At 37.4% G+C, this 21658-nt stretch overlaps 1 protein-coding gene across 6 annotated transcripts in view; it reads right to left on the bottom strand.

Annotated features, from left to right (window-relative positions):
• Positions 1–2543: 2543 nt before the first annotated feature.
• Positions 2544–21658, bottom strand: part of ANKRD55 (ankyrin repeat domain 55) — a 45875-nt gene continuing 26760 nt past the window's right edge. For all 6 annotated transcript variants that reach the window (XM_030257651.4, XM_072921822.1, XM_032744183.3 and 3 more), the window contains 5 exons: positions 17803–17987; positions 15976–16143; positions 13520–14184; positions 7933–8034; positions 2544–3269 (listed from right to left, as the gene is read on the bottom strand). In XM_030257651.4, the coding sequence (XP_030113511.1) occupies positions 3016–3269; positions 7933–8034; positions 13520–14184; positions 15976–16143; positions 17803–17987 (1374 nt within the window). In that variant the 3' untranslated portion in view covers positions 2544–3015. The remainder of the gene's footprint in view (positions 3270–7932; positions 8035–13519; positions 14185–15975; positions 16144–17802; positions 17988–21658) is intronic.

Below are 21658 nucleotides of genomic sequence, written 5' to 3' on the forward strand. Positions count from 1 at the left end.
ATTCAAAAGATAATACTTTCTGGTGGAAACACTTCTGAGAATAATTTTTAATGCTTTCTATGAGCATTAATTTTTGAAATATCTATATTAGGTAAATCGCAAACTCCTTCCTTACTGTCAATCTACAGAAAAAACACATTAGAAAAGTGGCCTGGATCTCAGCTCAGATTATTAGCTCCTAAGACTGTCTCTATTAAGAACTGTATTCTATACTTACCTTTGAACAGGCAGTTGGATGTGCATTCCTTTCCTGAAAAAGCTTTTCCTGGGTGGCAGAACCCCAGAAAAAAAACATTAATACAGAGAAGATGATGAGGAAAAAATGGGTAAATTATAGGAAAAATTCACCTTGCACCTGCCTTCTGTCACACAAATATATTGTGTAGACAGTGGTAACATGCATGGTAACAAGTGACTGCACCTGAAATTCTACATTTTAAAAAGGAATTTAATTTGAAAGACAGTGTTATCTTTGATAAGAAATTGTTCATTATTCCAATTTGTTCACCCATGCTGCTTTAACAAAACACTGCTGAACAGGAAAACCAGAAACCTGATTGCTTGTTTTCTGGGAATGGAAGTGTCTAGCCTAAAGCATGGGGGAAATTCTCTCCATTTCTTTCTTGTTGTAATACTGGAAACATTTAAAATTTGTTCAAGCTTCTATGGGAAGCCAGCACAGACTGCTCTATCTTCATCTCCAGCATAGGACAGCAACTGGCAAACAAATGAGTCCCACCACAGCTTTCATGGTTGCCATTAGGCAGGCCCCAGGACTCCTGGACCCTGGACACGCAGGGTTATGCAAGAAATGAGAGAGATCCACCTTGTCTCTCAAATCCACCAGTAGCAGTTGTATCATGTAATCAGCCTCTTCTGAGGGATCTCAGTAGATAGCTAAAGGCATGATTTCATACCCACTAAAAAGGGCTAATGTGGCAAAGGAGTTACAAATGTTTTACCTCACTAGGATTTCCTTGTTGTGCCATTTGGTCTTCCCTCACTTCCACATGCTGTTCCATTCCCAAGCAGTTTATTGAACTAAAGATAATTCATCTCTGCCAGAATGGTTACTTTAGGCTTTCATTCTTGAAAACAAACCTCATTCTTGTTATTGCCAGAGCTGTAGGAATTGGATTTCCCTTATCTTCTGTGCAATCTGCACCAAAACCGTTTTCTTTGTACCAAGTGGTAGTGGCATAAAGTCTTCAGTGAAACTTTAATGTTTCTAGGAAATAACTTATGAAGCATTTGTCTATTGTATGAAGCCACACAGACAGGTACAAAGTGGCATAAGTCAGCACAGAGATTTTGGGACTTGCAATAGGTGGAGTTTCAAGCAGAGAAGCTCGGAGGCTCTGTAGAGCAGAGAGAGCAGCTCAGCCAGTGACCTTGTGGAGCAAATACCAGTCCGCTATACTGCATTAGAAATTCTGGACTTTTCAGTGAGGCTGGCTTGAACAGGACTGGTCAGGTGCAAAGACAGAACATGCCAGAATTGATTTTTCCTTTAAAAGTGCATGCATCTGTCATGCAATGTTTTTTGCATCTAGCCTCAGGGAGTAGGTTATCTGGAAGGTCCAAGCACATGAGCTTTTTAGTCTTATGTTTTTCATCAAGAAGCTAGATGTTTACATGACTTGTTGAATTTGAGCTTTATACCCTGACATTCGTGTGAGATGTTTAAAAATAAAACTTTTTTTTATTTGTGTGCAAAAGTTCCCTCTACCCTGTGTTGCATCAGAGCAGCTGTTGCTGTTTTTTTCTTTCTGGGACTGTCTGTGACAGCCACCAGCCATCCTATTTACAGTCGTTAGTGCAAGGAAATTGGAAACTGCAGATACTGGAACATGATAATCTTCTTCTTCATGTCAGGTTTGTCTTTTACTGTGACACAGCAAAATAAATGTTTGAACAGCTAATAAGACATTTATCTAGAGATAAGCAGAAGTGCTATGACCCTGTTGATTGAGCTGCTGATGTAGAGCTAATTTTGGACCGGCTTACTAGAAGTAGTGATACAGAAGTGTGACAAAAGGGGACAACCTCTCCCAGCCCACAGCCCATCTATAATCAGAAGTGGAGAATCCTCTAAAGCAATTGCAGCAAGATTTAGATAAGAACCCTGAAGCAAGCAAAGGCTGGTGTCTTTGTTAGCCTCTAGGAAAGGACAGCCTTGTGCAATGTTTAGTTAAAGGTTTATACCACTCATAAAGGTTATTGACTAAACAGCAGTCTAGTTAAATTTCCTCCAGTTCAGTGATGAAAGTGAAACAATGCCTAAAAACTCAGGACTGTGCAATCCTAATTTTATGAACATAACAGTACACAATTGCATTTTTGTCACTGAGGAGTATGAAGAATTAAATAAGACATAAATCTGTCTGTGAAATGAACAGTTTTGAACAGTGCATGCTAAAGGTCTGTCTGTTCCACAGGAATTAGTGTTTTGCTGTGCTTTTTAACTTGTTGAATTCACAAAACCTACAAACTTACAATTTAGAAAATGTGTGAAGAACAAAGAGACAAAAGACCTCAACTGCTAAAGCTGCCTTTTGAGTTTATTTTCTCAATCTTAAAAAGATTTCTTTTTATGGCACACAGCATCAGAATCAGCACCTTTGCATTAACAAACTACAGAGAAGCCCTGTCAATTTGTTGCCATAGTTCCAACTTCATATCATGCAGAAAACCTCCCTCTTTGTTCTTTTGTTCTATGAAAGGCTTAACACCACATTGCTGCAACAAAATCATGTTATGAGGGTTCCATTCACATAATAAATGTACTGCACATTAAATGCTGGTTTAGTAATTTCATCATAAATGAAAACTATAATGCAAATGCATATATATACATACACAGTGCAGATTTTGTTCTGTGCTATCTTATCTTGGTTTTTGTTATGCTCCAGATCACAACAGTATTGTTAGTGCAAATTAATGAGATTTAACTGTAAAGTTATATTTTAACAACCACTTCGACAAATTTCAACTAATTTAAGCCACTGTAATTAATTAATTTTCAGCATCTGGTTTGGTGAATGATTTCTCAAGCTCCTTTTCAGCATTAGATTTCTTCTGGTTTGGGATAGCAGGTAGGACACAGCTTGGTTTTAGATGCTCTCCTGACAGACCAGGCAAGAGAGAATAGAGGATCTGACTCTGAGAATGTCCTGTTTTTAGAGATCTGGATATTGGAGCTGGTGGGAGAATAACTGCACCAGTCCGTAGGGACTTAAACTTCTTAGCATCCTGAGACGGTAGCTGAACTAGAGGAAATAGAAAAAAAGAGAAAGTGCACAGAAAGTGAAAAGCAAGGCATTTTTACAAATGATTTTGCAACTTCCTTTGAACTGTTGTCTCTTAATGTGTGTACTCAAGCCTGTACTTGAAAAATGTGATCAAAATATTAATAAAAAATTGTATTTTTGTATTCAGATGAAGATAAGCCTGGCAAGGCTTATCTTCATCTGAAGGAAACTACTTCAGTGTTAAGTGATTTACTTCTGATTTAGTGACCAGTAAGTCTTGAAAAGGTCAAAGATTTACTTTTGATAAGCAGAGAACCCATTTGTTGTGAGAAGACTTGGTCTGCTTGAGAAATTTTTACAATATATTTTTTTTCATCAGAAATCACAGGCTGAGTGCAACAAAAATGTTCTATGAATATATTATTTGTAACAAAAATGCTCTATCGCTGAAGGTAAATGCTGATCAAAATCTAAGGAAGATGAAATAGAAGACTATGGGATGTTGTGTCTGGGTTTCTCTAGGCACAGTCAATCATAAAGTCAGGTCCACACATGCTCTGCTATTCACAGGCCACAAAAGTAGCCCACTACCCTGTAGCAAACCAAGACACACCAAAACACCTGAAGGGAACACCTGTTATGTATCTCTGTTGATGTCTTGTAAGAAACTGTGGATTTAAATCATCCTTAATCTCCACCTCACACTCATCAGTGAAACACTGTTTGTGCTTTAAAGCTAATATAGTTCTGTATTTTCTTTAAATTGAAATCCTTGGGCTCCTTCATTCAGACAACTCACTAATTTCCTGATTTTTTAAAATGAGAATTGAAAACCACAATTGTAGACCTACTTTTCTGTGCTGTCAATTTCTTGTGAATTGCATTAGCTTCTTTTAATTTTATCTCTATTTTATTAACAAGCTCTTTGTATACAAACAGTTTTGCTTCTTACAGTTTAAGCATATGAAGAGTTCATTCTGGAGTTACATCATCTCTTGTTGTGGCTACAGAATCTTCTTGCAATTTTTTACATTCATTTCTCATTGCATTTGTGATTTCCTTCCATCTGCATATTTGTGCTGAATTATCTGAGAGGCTATTAATACTTTCCTCTGAATTGTTCTAGCTGGAAATTTTGTGCTTAATTTAATTTGCCCCATTGAAAAAAAAAAGTTACCTCTTTAATGTCTGCAGTGGGCCCTCACTGCATATTATTTGTCTATCTATCTATATCTATACCATCTATCTATATCTATATCTATATAATCTATATCTATCTATCTATCTATCATCTATCTCTCTATTTTAACTATATACATGGTCCAAACGAGGCTAAAGTTCTTGTCATAATCCCCTGTACCATGCACGTTATATTAATTTAATAATTGATTATTTCTTTTTCAGGAGCAGTACTTTTCTAAAGCTTACCATGTATGGATTTAGGGCAAAGCAGGGTCTTTATAGAGAAGATTTAGAAACTTGGTAGATTAATTTCTTTTTAAGCTAATTTCAATTACTATTGAAGTTGTGATTACCTGAGCAGAAGTGTTTACTACAACTGCCCGTACACAGCCTCTGGCAGTGTACTGTAATTCATGGGTCATATTTAAGATTCATTCATTATTTAGAAATTCAGTAAAACACTTCTCCTTACCATGAAAAACACCCAAACCATTAATACTTTGCTTTATCTGGTGCTGAATTTGTGTGAATCTGGGAGGGTTATATACAATAAATGAGCCCATTTGTTTTCTGGCACATGGTAGAATGCTTTGTGTTTGCTGAAATTTTGGTGTGCATTCAATAAATGTTGAGAGGCTCACTTCTGTCCCTCTTTGGAACATATTCATATGTTAATATATTCAAAGTTCACATCTGTGTGAAAAATATCCATAAAGTTTTATGTACATCATTAAAAGCCTTAAATGATGGACTAAAGTAGGCCAAAACCACTGTAGCTTAATTTCACCCCCACAACAGAGCAGCCATCACAAACTCATGCTCATTCAAAGAATCCAAACATCAATGCTTTCCACATTGTTCCACATACTGTGTTCAGTTTAGGATATCCAATTTAGGGTCTCAGGACTGGTACATGGATGGCTCTGAAACAATGCATATAATGACTAGTATTAGTACATGTATTGAAACACAGGAGCCTGGACTCAGAGCTGGGATGTGTGGGAGGCAGAGCCCTCAAGGCCCCAGGAGCTACATACAGCAAAAGCACCATTAATGATTCATACACAGAGGGCAGAGTCAGCCACCAAAGACCTGAACAGTAGACCTACTGGTTCAGGAAGCCTTTTCCACTCAATAGAGACTCTGGAGTAGCTGCTATTACAAACTACAGAGGTAAAAATAAGGCTGTCAGAAGGCCATTGCCCAAGAAGTATGGAGTCCAGCAGAAGAATGGGTCTTAGACATGAAGAAGTGAGAACAGCAGAGTTCTCCAGAAGTCCCATATTTGTTTGAAAAATTATTCTGGCATTTTGTGAGGAGTGTGTGACAGTCTGTTTTCCAGGGGTTGGTGGAAGTGCTGCATGATGAGATAGAAAGAGTGCATGGGTGATGAAGCAGCAGCATGCAGAATAGGAGATGCAGTCTGTGCTGAGGCTACTCAGGAGGTCATGTGAGGGATCTCTGGCCCTGGGAATATCTGAAGGGTGAGAATTTATTGTTTAAAATCACTTAAGTACTCTTACCAGGCAAATGTTTCATTCCTATTTTCCTCTTTCTAATGTGTATTTAAAAATATTTTTTACTGAGAGATTTAATAATTTCTTCCTTCTTTTTTCATTGCCCTTCCTTTTTTGGGGGAGATACTTCTTCTTTCTGTCAATCTCTGAGTAGTTTCAGTTCTCATTCTAGTTTTGCTTATTGTTCCAGTTTCTTGGTAATGTTTTTTTTTTTTTTTCCTTCCTTAGTGTATTTTTAACACACACCTTGTGTGTTAAAAATATTAGAGAAAACACAAATATTTATACTCAATATTTGTTGCTGGAGCCCTTTGCCTGGATAAAGGCTATTTTCAAAAGCGTAATACTTTTAGGGCTGGATGGAGGATGAGTGAAATCTCAGACTGAGATGAGGCTCTGAAACAGTTATTTAGAAAGCTTCAGGAGCAGATATGTCATTTGTGTAAACAAGAAATACAATCTATTTTGCAAATAATTTTGCTTTTCTCTTACTGGCTTGAACTAATGTTCAAGCAGTAATGGCACCTGGATAAATGTGCGGTGTTTGTTAATTAAACCATGATTCTTAATTGTGACAATTTTATCTTATTTGTTAAACAGTTTTTGGCCTGAGACTAGAATTAAATTCTTGACCATTCGTATGAATTACTGTGAGAACAACAATTATTATGAGAGCATTTTTAAAGATTTTGCTTACAACTATGATTTAACTAGAAGACACAGAGAACATGAGTAGAAAGCTTAAACAATAGAATGCTTGGACCTAGGGTTTTAAAAGCAATTAAAAGCAATGAAATTATTTTCTTCCTTCTGAGCAGACAGAGAACACCACCTCAGTAATTCAAGCACCTTTTCTTCTTCCTGTCTCATGTAGAAAAAACAGCAGCAGTACAGGATTCTGTATATCCCCATCCAGTCTGATGGTCCCTCTAAGGCTGCCTCTGCCTTAGTAATATTGTCATCACTGCAGAATTGCTTCTGATATTCAGCTTAAAAGCAGCAGGGAATCTTAAATTTAGGTCTGAATGCTTTTGGACCTGGCTGATCTGCAGGATGACAGTCAGTAAACTGTAAATCCTCATCCAGTATACAGTGGAGATTTGTGCTTTGTGGAGCACAAAAATGTGGACACTGCTGGGAGTAGGGCTGATGTCTGTGTATGAAGAAAACTCCAGTTGCTGGCTTGATCCAGCCTGGAACAATCACGGTCTTGACACTCTGCTGGGACTCTGGGAGTGGGGTTAAGCTTTCTGGCTCTTTGGGACCACTGCTTCCCAAGCTGAACATGAGCCAGCAATGTGCCCATGCAGAAATACACCCAACAGTGTCTGGGGCTGCACCAGGAAGAGCACTGCCAGCAGATTGTGACAGGTGATTCTTCCTCTTTACTCAGCTTGGGTGAGACACATCTGGAGTTCTGAGTCCAGATGTGAGGTTCCTGGTACAACAGGGAGGGGGACATACTGAAACAAATCCAATGGAGGGCAATGGAGATGACTAAAGGAGTGTCAGCCTTAAAGGGGAGACTGACTGTTCTGGGACTGTTCAGCCTCAAGAAGAGAAGGCAGCTCAAAGGATCTTGTCAATATATATAAATGTTTGGGGAGTAATGGAGTAGGAGACAGACTTTTCACAGTGGAGTCCTATGGAGGGAAAAGAATCAATGGCCACAAGTAAGTACTAAGAAGCTTTTTCCTCTGAGGATAGTCAAACACTGGAAGAGATGGCCCAGAGAAAGTGTTTTCTTTCCATTTCTCCATTCACAGAAATATTTAAAACAAAACTGGGCGATCCTAGGAAACGTGCTGCAGGTGACTTCTCTGTGGATAATGAGGGTGGACAGACAGTCTCCAAAGGTGTCTTCCTACCTCAGCCATTCTATGATGCTGTGGAAAACAAACATGAAACCTCTCTCAAGCCCTCAGATGCTAGTGATGGAGGCATGCAATGTGATACAGAAACTGACCCTTGTCTGTACTTACTTTTGTGAGCACTGTGGTTGGGTATTGGAGCTAGGTTGTTCTGTACAGGAATAACATTTTTCATTTTGTGTTGGTCTATGGACATTTGTCGAAAACTTCTACCTGTGAAAGAAAAAGAAAGTTAATATGGAAATAATTGTAACTATTGTGTTGCACTGTGCATTTCTGGCTTCCAGAAAAGAAAATAAAATTTATTTATTATTTCTCAGAAATAACAAATTTATAATAAGAAATTATTATTTCTTGTAATAACAAGAAACCACTGACTGAAAAAAAGAAGGTGTTGCTTAGTTCACTTTACACTCATAAAAAGGACTGATTGCTTTAGTACAACCTTCACATTATTGCTTTCTATTGTATAATATAGCTTTAGGTCTTAAAGTGGGCACAGTTTATTAGCTAGGTCTCTGTAATGATCTTTGGGCTCTAAATCTGTAAAATTAATCAAATAGATGATTTGATTTCAAAATTGAAGGTTTAGTTTGCAAAATATCCTAATAGAATCTCAGTCTTTGTAAGTTTTAAAACAAAAACAAAGTTCAACTGCTGGTTGGAAAAGGACATTGAAAGCTATTAGCAGTAAAGATGATTTGAGAGAGTTTTGTGGCAGATGAAAGCATATCACTGATAGAAAGTTATACTGATCCTTATTAAACTATGTTTATAGCAGTATCATTTTCACCAAGAATAGTATACACTGGAAAAGGAAAGGTTAATTGGTTAATTCTGGCATGTCACTGGTTAAGATTAAAGTTAACTTAGGTCTAATACTATTAAAAAAGACAGTATGTTAGATGATTTAATGCATTTCATCACATAAAGGACATGTCTAATACTGAAAAAAGTAGAAACTCAAGCACCAAGTCAACATTTTCACCAGATCTTTTTCCTGAGGTGATCTTATTCTGTGAAGCTTGAGTTCCTCAAATTATTTTTCTTGTTATTACCAAATCTGTTATGAGCCATGTAATGAGATGTCTTGGCATGCAGCTGCTCATCCAGCATGGCTTTGCAACACAGTTCATTGAAGAGCAGGCATATGCTCTGTCAGCACACAGGGACATGGGGAGACACGGGGTGGATGTAGCAGGACATCCTAAGCAGGAGGAGGAAATGGAATGATATTAATTGCCTTTGTGGCTTTTCAGCTGGTACTTGAAAATACCTATGCATTGTTGGGCTGAGCAAGATAAAGCTGTAGAACAATACTTTTCTAATAGTTTTCTAAAGGTGCACAGAAGTATCTGTCACAGCTGCTGTAACTACGTTGCTGACTAAACAGATTCTGTATGAAAGGAGTTACTGTGGTGTTGGTCAGGCAAACCACCATGTTACAGTGCAGCCTTCAGCTCAGCGTGGAGCAAGGTTTTGGTCTAAAAGCCGCAACAGTAGATAGACATTGGGTCAGTCTGCTGGATCCTGTGGTTAAGCTGATGTGTTTGAGCTAAAGCATGAAGAATCTTTTATGGGTGAACTCTGCTTAACAAAAACAGACTTCAGTTTGGTTTTCCCGTTTTTTACTCTTTAACATCTCTAGCATCTAGTTGGTAAATTTCTTCTATAGACCTTGCATCCACTTTGCACAAAGGACTAAATATATCAATTCCAATATAGCAGAGAATCGTTTGTTGCTCTCATTAGAGCAATTCAAGTTATATTGGTTTCTGTGATGCTATGTGAGAACTAATGACTTATTGTGTATGTATAATTTATGGCTTTGATGATGGGAGAGTGTTGTTGCTATGAAGAGATATGTTAATTTCATAAATGGTACAAATGGTACAAAATATAATCATATTTGAAAAGATTATATGAATGCTTGGAAAAGAATCCTTGTTAAATTTTGGCATCAAGTGGAAGTTTTCTTCTACTTTTCCTTTCTATCTGTTTCACGTAACATCTGGAAAAATAGTTTTTCTCTCTTTGAGACATCATCTTTGCTGTCCCCAAAAGCACATTTATGATTGCAGTTATTTTTGAATAAATGGAAAGAAAGCTATTTCATTCTTATAAAATGCAGGACTGCATTTGATTCTGTTTAGTGGTTGTATTTTTTTTAAATTTCCCTTATATTTAGGAAGGTGAACCACATGGTAGTGCATTTTGTGTAAAAGTTGTTAATGTTATGATGACTGTCTCAGAGTTAATTGGTTCTTAAATTTGAGAAAGCGACAGCCACACTGATCAGCTATGCTCTACTTTCCTAGCCAAAAAATGCTCCCTGTTGAAGGTATACCATTCATTGATGGTATACCATTCTGCTTATACCATCATAAACTTAATAATAGCCTGTTTTTTCACCTATTCAAGCAAACAGAAGGTACTGTAATAAAACCTGTAATAAAGTATCATCTTACATCTGGAAATCTAGTAACCCAAAAGACGAGTGGGTAATAGGCATCTCAGAGCTGTCTTATACTTGAGATAGACTTCTGTTACCCATATTACTTGGAATTTCTCTACTTAGACTATTTGTCCCTGTAGAATGCAGATAGCAGTACATTTTGCAAAAAGAGATGACTGCAAAGCTCATAAGTAAATGCTTCAGATTTTTGATGCTACCTCAGTACTGTGGCTGGCAAACTCTCATGAAATGTTGACAGTTTAGTATAGACTGTCTTTGCTCTTCTCAGTGGAGGGCAGTAATTCTGAGAGAAACCAATGGCATAGTAATAAGGTAATTCTCATTGCTACACACAGCAACCTCTCCCCTTTGTGTGAGTGTTAATATGCTCAGGTAGTAAATTGACTCATCTTTCATTCCTGGGAGCACAGATAATAGAACAAAAATCTCCAAATGCTTTGACATATATATGTGCCAGCTGCCTTTGTAGAAAGAGAGCACAAAATTTAGCTTTGACTTTGGCAATAGACATGGTCATGCAAGACAATCAACACTGTCAACAGAAAAAATAATTTTTAAATTGAGTTTTCTTTCATTATTGATACCCATAATCCTGGCCTAGATATTCAGTGATTAGGAAATTACATATAGTCCCCCAGTCATGAATTGAGAAAGGAATTGTTAACACTTCAGTGTCTTCAAAAAACCAGATGTTTCCCCCCCCAGCTAAGTCTCCTGCAGAAAGAAAGTAAAATCAATTAAAAAACCCCAACCAAATAAACAACAAAAAAAACCACAAGAAACAAAGAACAACAAAAAAACCAACCAAAACCCCCCAAATCAACCAACCAAAAAAAAAAACCCAAAAACCAAAACAACCCCAAAAACCAAAACAAAACCCAAACCAAACCAAACAACAAACAAACAAACAAACAAACAAATAAACAAAACAAAAAAACCCACCCCAACAACCCCAACAAAAGATATTTTTCCTCAGGGAGACGGCTGCCTGTACAGCCTTGCTGGCTGAGCTGGAGCCAGACTTTGCTTCGCATCCTTCTAAGTCCTGCAGGCACAGCACATTGGAGACCTGGAAGTCCTGGAGCTCATACAGTAAATGCAGTTCTAACTCACAGAGAGTCAGGTGGCTTTAATTACAGGGGAAGACAGATTTAAACCAAACCCATAGGCATGAAGATGGATAAGCAGATCTTTCTATAATGAGAAATGAGACAATATCTGTGTTGTGCAATGCATTCCTGTCAGACACTCTATTCCTCCTCAGAGGATTTTAATTCACGTTTTAGAGGAAGGTTCTTTTTGCCAGATACAGGAATAATTTTATTGTTAGAAAATGATGCTAAATGAAGTTTAGCTACAAAGAAAACTGGACTTAAAGAAGACTCGGGCTTTTTATTTTCTGAGAAAAATAACAACCTGTCAGAAATAAGCTTACTTGCCTTTCCTTTGGGCATGCAAAGATGGCTCCTATTATAACAATTAGATTTTTGTCATAGGATGTTCACAGAAACATTTTTTCTAGGAAAACCACCTATCCTTCTGTCCAGAGCAGACAAGGATTTAATAATTTTCTACAGTATTAAGAAAAATCTGTAACCACATTTTAAATAACATGATAGTTACTTCCATATCAAATATTAATTGTCTAGGAAATTCAAACAGGAAATTTTCCCAGAAATTCCTCCAGTTTGGTTTATCCAGCTTGAACTCATTCTTGCTACTGCTGTCAGGTTCAATGATCTCAAATATCTTAGCCTCATTGTACCCTATTATAGTGAGGTTGTAAAGTTGCCCTGCAGGTATTCTTGTGTTCCACATGTGAGCTGAACCTTGCAGAATTTAGTGTAGAAGGAGTCGTGCAGAAGCAATCATTGCTGGGCATGTGGAGTCTGGGGTTTGCATGGTTGAGTGAGTAGTTGAAGAGTGCATAGTAAAAAAGTAGTGACACCTATGGAGCAGTTCTATTAAGCTTTCAGGAATGTGGCCTGACATTCAGGAAGTGGCACTTTTAAAATAGTCCCTTTTTACACAAAAAAGATATTTCTAGCCTTTAATTTGCACAATGTATGTATAATGGCCTGTCATTCTAAAATTGCTGTCTCTGCTCTAGTTGTCAGACATGTGTGCAAAGATTTGCTTTTTTGTAGTTCACTTCACTTAGATTTCAGAACACTTTGCACTATAATGCAGCTAACTGAGGGCTCTTCTTAGGGCTTCTGTTCACTTCTCTTTCCACTGAAGGGTAATGGCTCATGTCTCTTGGGGTAAGTGTGGTTTAACTTATTGAAGTTATATACCTCTTAATGGTATATTGGAAACTTTGGAGTTTGCTTCTGCTTGCTTCATTTGCAGTTAGATATTGCAGTGGTTGGAAGGCATGCTAGATGTGTTTAATTTTGGCATGAGACTAACCCCAAAGGAGATGAATTTGGAGACACTGATATATTAAAGTCAACTCCAGAATGCAGGCCAGCCAGGCAGATTCATTTAACATGGATGTGAGTCAAACAAAATACTAGATCCCAAATCCAGCCAAACTCTGGTATCAAGTTCACCTTAGAATTCTAATGCTCTGCTTCATTACTGTTGCATTACAATTTCCAGACCACAATATAAAAGCATTTTCTCCATCTCTGTAAATTTAGCAAACTGAATTCAGTTTTGGAGAAACCATAAGAACTCCATATCAGACCAAAGAGCTGGCACTCAGGGTGGGAAGGGGTGCCACTGCAGCCTGGAGTCAGAATATAACTATATGAGTAAGGAGGCATGGCATAAAGCTGTCCAGCATGGCACTGGACCTGGCTGGAGTCAGAAGCAGCTCTCACCAAGGTTACAGATTTGAGGGCAAGACTGTTCCCTTGCACATGTACATCTAGGACTAAATGTGGACATCAAAAGCAGCAGGTGTGGTAGTTGGTGTTAATGTGCAATTCACAAAGCACATACATATTACCTGGAGGCACTTAATTGCTCAGGTGCCTTATATCTTCCTAGATACCTATATTTTTGCTTGCTCATCAGACCTACTTAAATCTCCTATTTCTGCTATTTCTCTTCAGCTTTCAACTGATGTCCCACCCAAATGCTACCTGTGATGGCCACATAAAGGAGAAACTGAAAAAAAAGTTAGAAATGTAATTAGTCTCTACCTTTTTCTGACTCAGCCGGTCACATCAGTAGATATAATAGGATTTTGGATATAGAAAAGGAAAAAATTACCTGATGGAGAACTGGGAAGTGAGGGAAGGCAGGGAGGGCACAAAAGCACATGGTGAGATCTATCAGAGCTTAAGCCATTCATCAATTTGTCTGAAGAAGTCCTAGTACAGATTTTGTAAGAGAGCCTTTGGTTAGAGTCTGTGTTCCAGGGATCCTCCAGCAAAGCCTGGCAGCTGTCTGTGTTGTCCAGCAAGTTGTGCTCACTCCTACTCTTTCGAGATTTGGGTGGAACGTGGTGGGTACTGGAGCTGGAGTAGGAGCATGACATTTTGCTCTGGGAAGCAGTTAGAAAGGAATTGCCTGCAGTGATTAGGGGGAAGCTCTGGGTGGTGATGGGTGGGAGCCCCAGACATACTGATTGCTTCTTTTCTGCTATGAGGTACTTAGAATCTGTGCTCTTTCTTTTAAAGTCAGGGGTGGTCTTACACTCATCTGGAATGTCTTTACAATTTTTATTCATAATGCAATCAAAACGGGTGACGATATCATCTACTTCTGAGGTCTCTTCTCCAGGATCTTGATCTCTGCTTCTCTCCTCCTGATTGGTTTTCTGATCATCTTTCTTCTTTTTGCAAGAGAAGATCTGGTTCAGCATACTGAATCGCCCTTCTTTCTTTGTAAGTCTGTTGTTCTGGAAGTGAAACTGCTGAACTAACTCATATCTACTGGAAATACAAAATAAAATGTGATGTCAATATTACCAAATGATGAGAAAATACCAACTGTGTTACTCCATTAAAGAAGCAATATTCTTTCCAGATACCGCTGCACCAGTGGTTCAAAAAAATTAGGATCCCAAATTTGTAATTAACACACTGAAAATGCTACTGTGTTAATTCACTCTTCTTACAGGTGAGTTGCCTTACATGCATCTTAATGTAACTTAGCAGAGCCATCTGGGAAAGAAACCCCTTCATTTTCTGCCTTCAGCATCCACCAGATGTGAAGATTTAATGATAATGAAAAGAACATCTTTTAAATCAGGTAGTCTTTGTATTATGTCATATTTGGAAAAAAATATTTCTGGTCATTGCAAGCACTGTAAAAGAAGCCTCTTGTTCACCATTCCTACTGTCCCTTTCCCTTTTCCTTTTTCCTCTTTTCCGTTTGCCCTTTCGCTTGCCTTGCTTGTGTTAAACAGGTCCAGCACAGTTTCAGATCAGTCAAGACAATTACCTACACTGGTGTTGCCTTTTCCAAACTAGAAATGAAACTCAAGATAATTTTAGTATGGGAGGTAATATAAAAGTGGATCTTTATTGAAGACATTCAGGGCAGTTATGGAAAGATGTCCACAAAAGCCTACCTCCACAAGGGTGAGTAGATTTTTATAGGTTTTAGGAAATTAGCCTAACTGATCAAAAGCACAAGTTAGGAGGACAAGTGGTGATGCAATTCCAGCCCAGGTCAAGCACTTTCTCTGGAGTCTCTCCCTTGGTACTAGCTGTCCTTTGTCCATGAGAATGTATCTTGCAGACTTGTTCTCAATCTTGGCTGTCAGGAAGAACCAAGACAGCATGGTGCTTTGTCTCCCTTGGGACTTGGAGCTCTGGAATTTATTTTTTTGCCTAGGGAAATGCTATGGAAAATTACTGGGACAATAGGCTACAGAGCTACAAATATATGTGCAAAGAATACAGCGAACATATAAAAGAGAAAAAGGCAAAACTGAAAATGGTATCAGTATTGCTGTAGTGGTTTTGAGATGTAATTTTGTTTATTCTCTGACCTTCTCTAATAGACAGAGAAAGGGGAGAGGTAATATTACCTGTGTCTCATATAATATTAACTTCTGACTGCAAAGGAGGAGAAAGCACAAAGAAATGTGGAGATAAATGTAAGCACATACTTGAAGTAGAAGAATGGAAACTAATTAGATAACAGCTGCTTAAAAAGGAAGAATAAAAAGAAAGGAAGATTGTAACCAATAAGTCTTTTGTTATACTTTTTAACAGACAAGAACTCAGAATTAAAAAAACACATCAAGGCAGAGAAGAACGCTAGGATAATACTACCAAACTCTTACTCTGAGGATGAAAACTTGAGATTTATTTTATTTTCTGTCAAAGCTGCTTTTGTGTTCAGTGTATCTGTCTGTCTGATTACATGAGCACACAGTGCACAGAGATTTCTAAGAAGTGGAAGTTACATGTATCTGATGGCTGAAATTATTCTATTATACAAATTTTCTATATGAAGGTGACTGAGCACGAATTATACACACATCTTCTTCACAGTCCTCTGCTGCTTGGTAGAGTAGTATTCAACCTCAGTGAAGAGTCTTTGTAAAGAGAACTGATTGTAGAGTTTCAACATTGATGGAAAATGAAATGAGTATTGCCTATGAATCAAGGAAACACACTGAGGGCTCAAACCTTTCAGTAGCATTCAAAAAGCAATAGATTTGTTTTGTAGTCTGCGGCAACACATGAGGAAGATGTGAACTTTACTTTTACCTGCCCTCCTGAGTCAGCAGCTTGACACATGCCGTGTGCCCACAGTATATTGCGTATGCCAGAGGAGTGTTTTCATTGATGTCTCGGGGGTTGCTGTCTATCCCCAGTTCTAGCAGTGTCTGCACACAGTCAGCTTTCCCTGCTGCTGCAGCCCAGTGCAGCGGAGTCCTACAGGAAAGGCGGAGTATCATTAAAATAGATGAACAGATTTACAATCAAAGCTAGTAATGACTCAGTGAGGTGTGCATAAGATATACTATTTTTCCAGATTCATAATATACATTTTAAGAAATTCTCCAGTCAACTCATTCCACACTGTTGTAGCTGCATTTATTTAGCTGCAGATAAAGTAGAATATGGGCTGCAGAATGCCTATACCTTATATAGCAGCACCTCTTCCACAGCTGGAATTGTAGAGTAGGAGAAGTGCCTGAAGTATTCAGAGCAGAATTTAAAAAAAAACCTTCACTGTATCCACTGCATAGGAACAAACTCTTCTCATCTTTACACCAACCATAATTAGCCATGGTTGGCAGAGGATTTTCCGTGAAGGTAATAAGATAAGCCTCTCCCAGATGAATGACAAGGACTGAACACATCTACCAGACTGCCACTTTGCCAGTTTCTGAGTTCTATGATAGGCACAGACCAGAGCACATATAATTGTTTTGAATCTCTGCAGCAGAATCAAACTGATTCTGTTCTTGGCATAAAGTTTGCATCTTGTATTTGGAAACATTTGTCCAGTTTCCAAATTGCTCTTGGAAAAAATCTAAAAGCACAGACAACACCACAAGAAAAGGGTTTAAGAATAGAAAAATAAAATTGACATTTTTTTTTCTATTAGTTTTCAGTCTCAGTGACTTCAGAGTGGGTGCAATCAGAAACACAACAGAATGAAAATCTTATAGATGTGTTTGTAGCAAAAAGCTTACCTTTTCCCTCTCCAAGTATAATATATTCTGAGCATATGGAAATATCTGAGCATGTGGAATAGGTGACCATGTCTTAATGAACTTTGAAATCTAGGCAATCTCTTCTCTTTGCTCTTCTTTCCATAGAAACTCAGCCTGCTCAACTACATTTTAATGATGTTTAGAAACTGCTCCAGAACCCTGTTCATTTTATTTCTGTTCCATTTTATTGCACTTTTCCATGAAGAATGATATTATTTTAAGTACCGAAAGGCCTGAGCCAAGAAAACTTTGGCTTTTGCTTCACTGAGCAGAATAATCGATACAAACAACCAGCTGGTTCTCTTTGCATTAAATAAATTTTGAGCAAAGTTCCAAGGAAGGTACTTGTGGGGTGAAAAATAGGAATCTTCTGTACTTATGAAATAGAGATTTAATCACAGAAGAAATCACAGGTGTTTTCAGAATGGAAGGTGGGAGTCCTCTGGTCCTATATGAGTATGGTATTTTCATCTTAAATACAACAACAGAACACTGCCATTTATTAAATACAAATAACAGCAGGATCCTGGCTTCAAGTTGTAGGATCCCGTTGTATTGTTTTAAAAGAATGTTCACTTTTGATTGAACGAAACTTAGGTGAGTTGTGGCATAAGTCCTTACACAAATAATCTTCTCCTTTTCTAGGACAAACAGAAAGCTACATTTCATTCTTTCTAGTCAGTTATCGTACTAAGTACAATACATGTGAGCTGAACTGGTTTGCAGCGTTACTGAGCAAGCACAGCTCTCTGTAGACTGCAGGGCATTACTAGGCCATGGCCTGTGAAACAGGAAACATGATTACATAATAAACAGAGCTGGTCTCAGGTTATTAGAAAGGAAGCAGCAATTTCAGAGTTTCCATGGTTACCTGTCATCCACATCAAGAGCCTGCAGGTTGCACTTTGGGACTTTAGCCAGCTCACTGATGATATCACTGTAGCCTGCAGCAGCAGCAATATGCATGCATGTTTTGCCATTCTCATCATCATAATTTATTATTGATGGTCCCTGCCAGTGGTCCAGAATGATGGAACACAGAATCCTGTTGCCACTCTGCAAGGAAGTTAAGAAAAGTTTTACAATGGAGCTCACACCCGACTGCATCTTCTCTGCTAGAGAATGCTAAATACAGTAATTCTTCAGGTATTCTACAGGTATTCAGTAATTCTACAGGTATTCTTCTGTGTGCATACCAGAATCTCCATATATGAAAGCCAAATCTTCCAATCTCCAGCTGAGGACTGTGCTTACCTTATGAATTTTCTAAAACACTCTGAACACTGGAAAAATAACAAATAATGAACCATTGCAAAAATCTCCAATTTGTAGAGTGTAAATTGCTTAATGGAAATTACTTGTGGTTTTTGCTAAGACAGAGTCCAGAAACACAAGCATATATTTTCCAATAGAAATTTAGATCTAAAAAGAGTCTCAGAAAATCAACCCATATCTGTAAGTCTGTCTCAGTACACTTAAAAAAGTCATGTCAAATATTTGTTCAAGTGCTTCTTGAAAACTTTCTTAGCTAGTTTGCTCCAGTGTCTGGTGTCTCAATAGAAAGTTGACATTGTCCTCTAACCTGCAAATGAAATGGAACATTTTATATCCTACCTTAGTGGAAACAGAGCAAAAAAACGAATCACTTTTTTATAACAACAGAAACAGAAGGTAGCAAAGGTCTTTCTATATCATCAAATTAAATTCCTGCAATCACTTGAAGCTGTGTTACATCATCACTCTCATAAACTTTGTCCACTAAAGGCAATTAGGTCATTTTTGTCCCATTATTCTCAAAGGAAGACAGTTCAAGAACTTCTTTGCTTTTATGATTTGTATCTCTAAATGATATTCATACTCAGGGCCAATTATATTCTTTTGTTTCTGTTCCAGCATTATTATTTAGATTAAATACTCCTTTCCTCTTACTGGTACTTGTTCTTGAGATGTATTTATAGTCAATCATCACATCTCTTTTGAATTGTTCTCTTGCTGCTCTAACCAATCATGGTCTTTTAAGTTTTTTTTTTTTTAAACATGCTTTCTGTTTCTCTCATTAACCTAGTAACCCATTTCCTATTGTGTTTTAGTTGTGTTTCCTTGAAGAGGGATGATTAAAATTGTACTAGTCATACAAAGATGTTTTTGCCAGATGTTATACAGTGACACTGCTCTTCCTTATTTGTGTTAGAAATACCTCTTTTAGTATGTCATAGAACAGCATTTGCCTCATTCACAGCTGTGTCCCATTAGAAGCTCCTAGTCATTTTGGAATGACCCTTTACACCTCAGTACTTCCTCAGTTTTTTTCCAAGCATAGAGTTTTTAGTTTTGGGGAGAACCTTCTGTTACTAGCACCAAAGTGCCTGACTTATACATTTTATCCTATTCAATTTTGTCCCATTTGCATTGCTCACGATTTAAAGGTGATCTATATTCCTGTATGATATCCCCATTCCTTCATGTTATTGTCTTTCACTTTTTTATTATTGGTAGATTTTATCAGAAAGCTCCAGTATTACGTGTCAAGTTATGATGAAAATATTAAAAAGAGTAATATCAAGTCTTATCCCTGAAAGTAATTTCCTTCCAGCCTCTATTCAACATTTAATCATACTCTTGTTTTCTGGATTTTAAGACAAAATTTCTTTTGCTTCACTGTACTTTTGTATCTTATTTTGCAAGATAGCTATTTATTCTAAATATATCTTTTAAAGATGGGTAGACATCCATTATCTCAAGCCTCTACTATACACTTTCCATCTCTGCTCTTAAGATTCAGCTTCCTGCCATATTTTGCACCATTGAGAGAATACATTCCACATCCCTGGAATATTCTGATCTCACAACTACTCAGTCCAGCTGAGAATTCTCGTAATTTATCAAAACATATTCCCCTGAAATCAGGAATTTTGTTTTACATGTACTTTGCTTACTTTAGAGTCTAATCTTGATCATGTAATCCAAGCTTATTTTCTGTGACTAGCATTTTGTAACATCCAAATGAACCATGTTCAAATTGTTATTAAGTTATAGTTGTCTGAATATCTAATGAAAAGAGGAGTGTTGATCCTCATGTTCAGGAATACTGAGGTCCTATGAATAACTGCTGTTTTTATTGTGCAGTCCTTATGCCAGATACCAATATCCTCCATACTAGTATAATTCCCAGTTACATATTTTCATCATTAGCATCAGTGAAACCCCTAGTTACATTCAGGGCTAACTAAATCTAGAAGTCTATTACATACTTCTAGTACTACCACAATAAATATCTATCTGTTATCATCCTTCTCTAAGTCAGCTTTGATACAAAAAATGATTTACATTAGTACCTTATTACTTTTGTACTAATGTTCTAGTGACTCTACTATTCCTCTAGTTTTACACTATCTTGCTAAGTCCAAATTTCACACCCTGAAGCTGCAGTTTCAGTCCCTCCACGTTCTTGCACAATTCTTAGCATTCACAGGAGAAATTTCCCACTGTTCTGACTGGCCTTTTTTACTTTTACAGACTGCTCTGTCTCCCACCAATCTTCTGCTTTCTAGACTAAACAAATAATTTCAACCTCCCTGTGCAGGTCACTTTTCCAACCCACTTATCATACTTGGTGTTTGCTTTTGGCCTGTTTCCAGTTTGTCTGCAGGTTTTTTTCAACCATGGCATTCCAAATAACACAATTATCCAGCAGTGGCTTCTCTCTTGACATTGAAAATTACTTCCTGTAACCCATATTTACCATACTTCTTGTTAATATGTTCCAGAATGATGATTGTTTGATTTATATCAACACCATAACTTAAACTGCTTATCGCTTTTGTAATCTGCCAGTCTATTACTCTTAATTTTGCACAAAAATCTTTAATTTTTTCACAGTTCTGTATAGTGTAATTTTATTAACTTCAGTTAATTCCTACAATTCCTCAAAATAGTTTTGAATTTCATCCTCACCCATGAAGTAGCTGATGTCCCTGTAATTTGATTTTCACTGTAGATTAGATGTGTGTTCTGCATTTCAACACCTCATTATGGAACAAATAAAAACATTCTTATGATACATCCCTGGTTGGACAGTCTATGAGATATCCATCTCCAAAGATTATTTGAACTGTCTTGAACGTGGCTGATAGAGAATATATGATGTGTGATACAAGTCTCTGGTTGATTTCGATGGCATCACTCCTTCTTCTTCCCCTGTGGGACATCTTGGAAAGAATTCTGTGTCTATTATAGCAGGCTGTGCTTCTAAAAATTGTGCTATTGATGTTATTCAATGTGATTAAACTTGCATGTACTGCTCAAATGAAAAAGGAACAAAGAATTAGACTTTTAATGACCACTGTATTTGCCACATGCTTAGCACGGCTTCTGTGCCATGTGATGAACTTTTTCTTGCCACTTTTCCATAAGTTTTGTGTTTTATTAAATGGGATTAAACTGACTAATTGACACTCAAACATACCTCACAGCTTCTTATCTGAGGAAGCAGTACTTGCTATGAAGATGGCTACGAAAACTCTGTCTTACTTCAGCCATTCAAAGAAATTGTTACTTCCATTTTCTAAGTAATCAAAGAATATTTCCTAATATTTTAACATTCTGCTGCATGACATTTCTTCTTTCTTTGTGACTGCTCGATGAGTTTAAGTGGAAGAAAAGTAAACAGTGGTTACAGTTCTCTTTTCTTAGGAATAACTTATCTTTAAATTCCTCTTGGCTCTTCT

This window comes from Taeniopygia guttata, chromosome Z, assembly GCF_048771995.1.
Source record: "Taeniopygia guttata chromosome Z, bTaeGut7.mat, whole genome shotgun sequence".
NCBI classification, from domain to species: Eukaryota; Metazoa; Chordata; class Aves; order Passeriformes; family Estrildidae; genus Taeniopygia; species Taeniopygia guttata.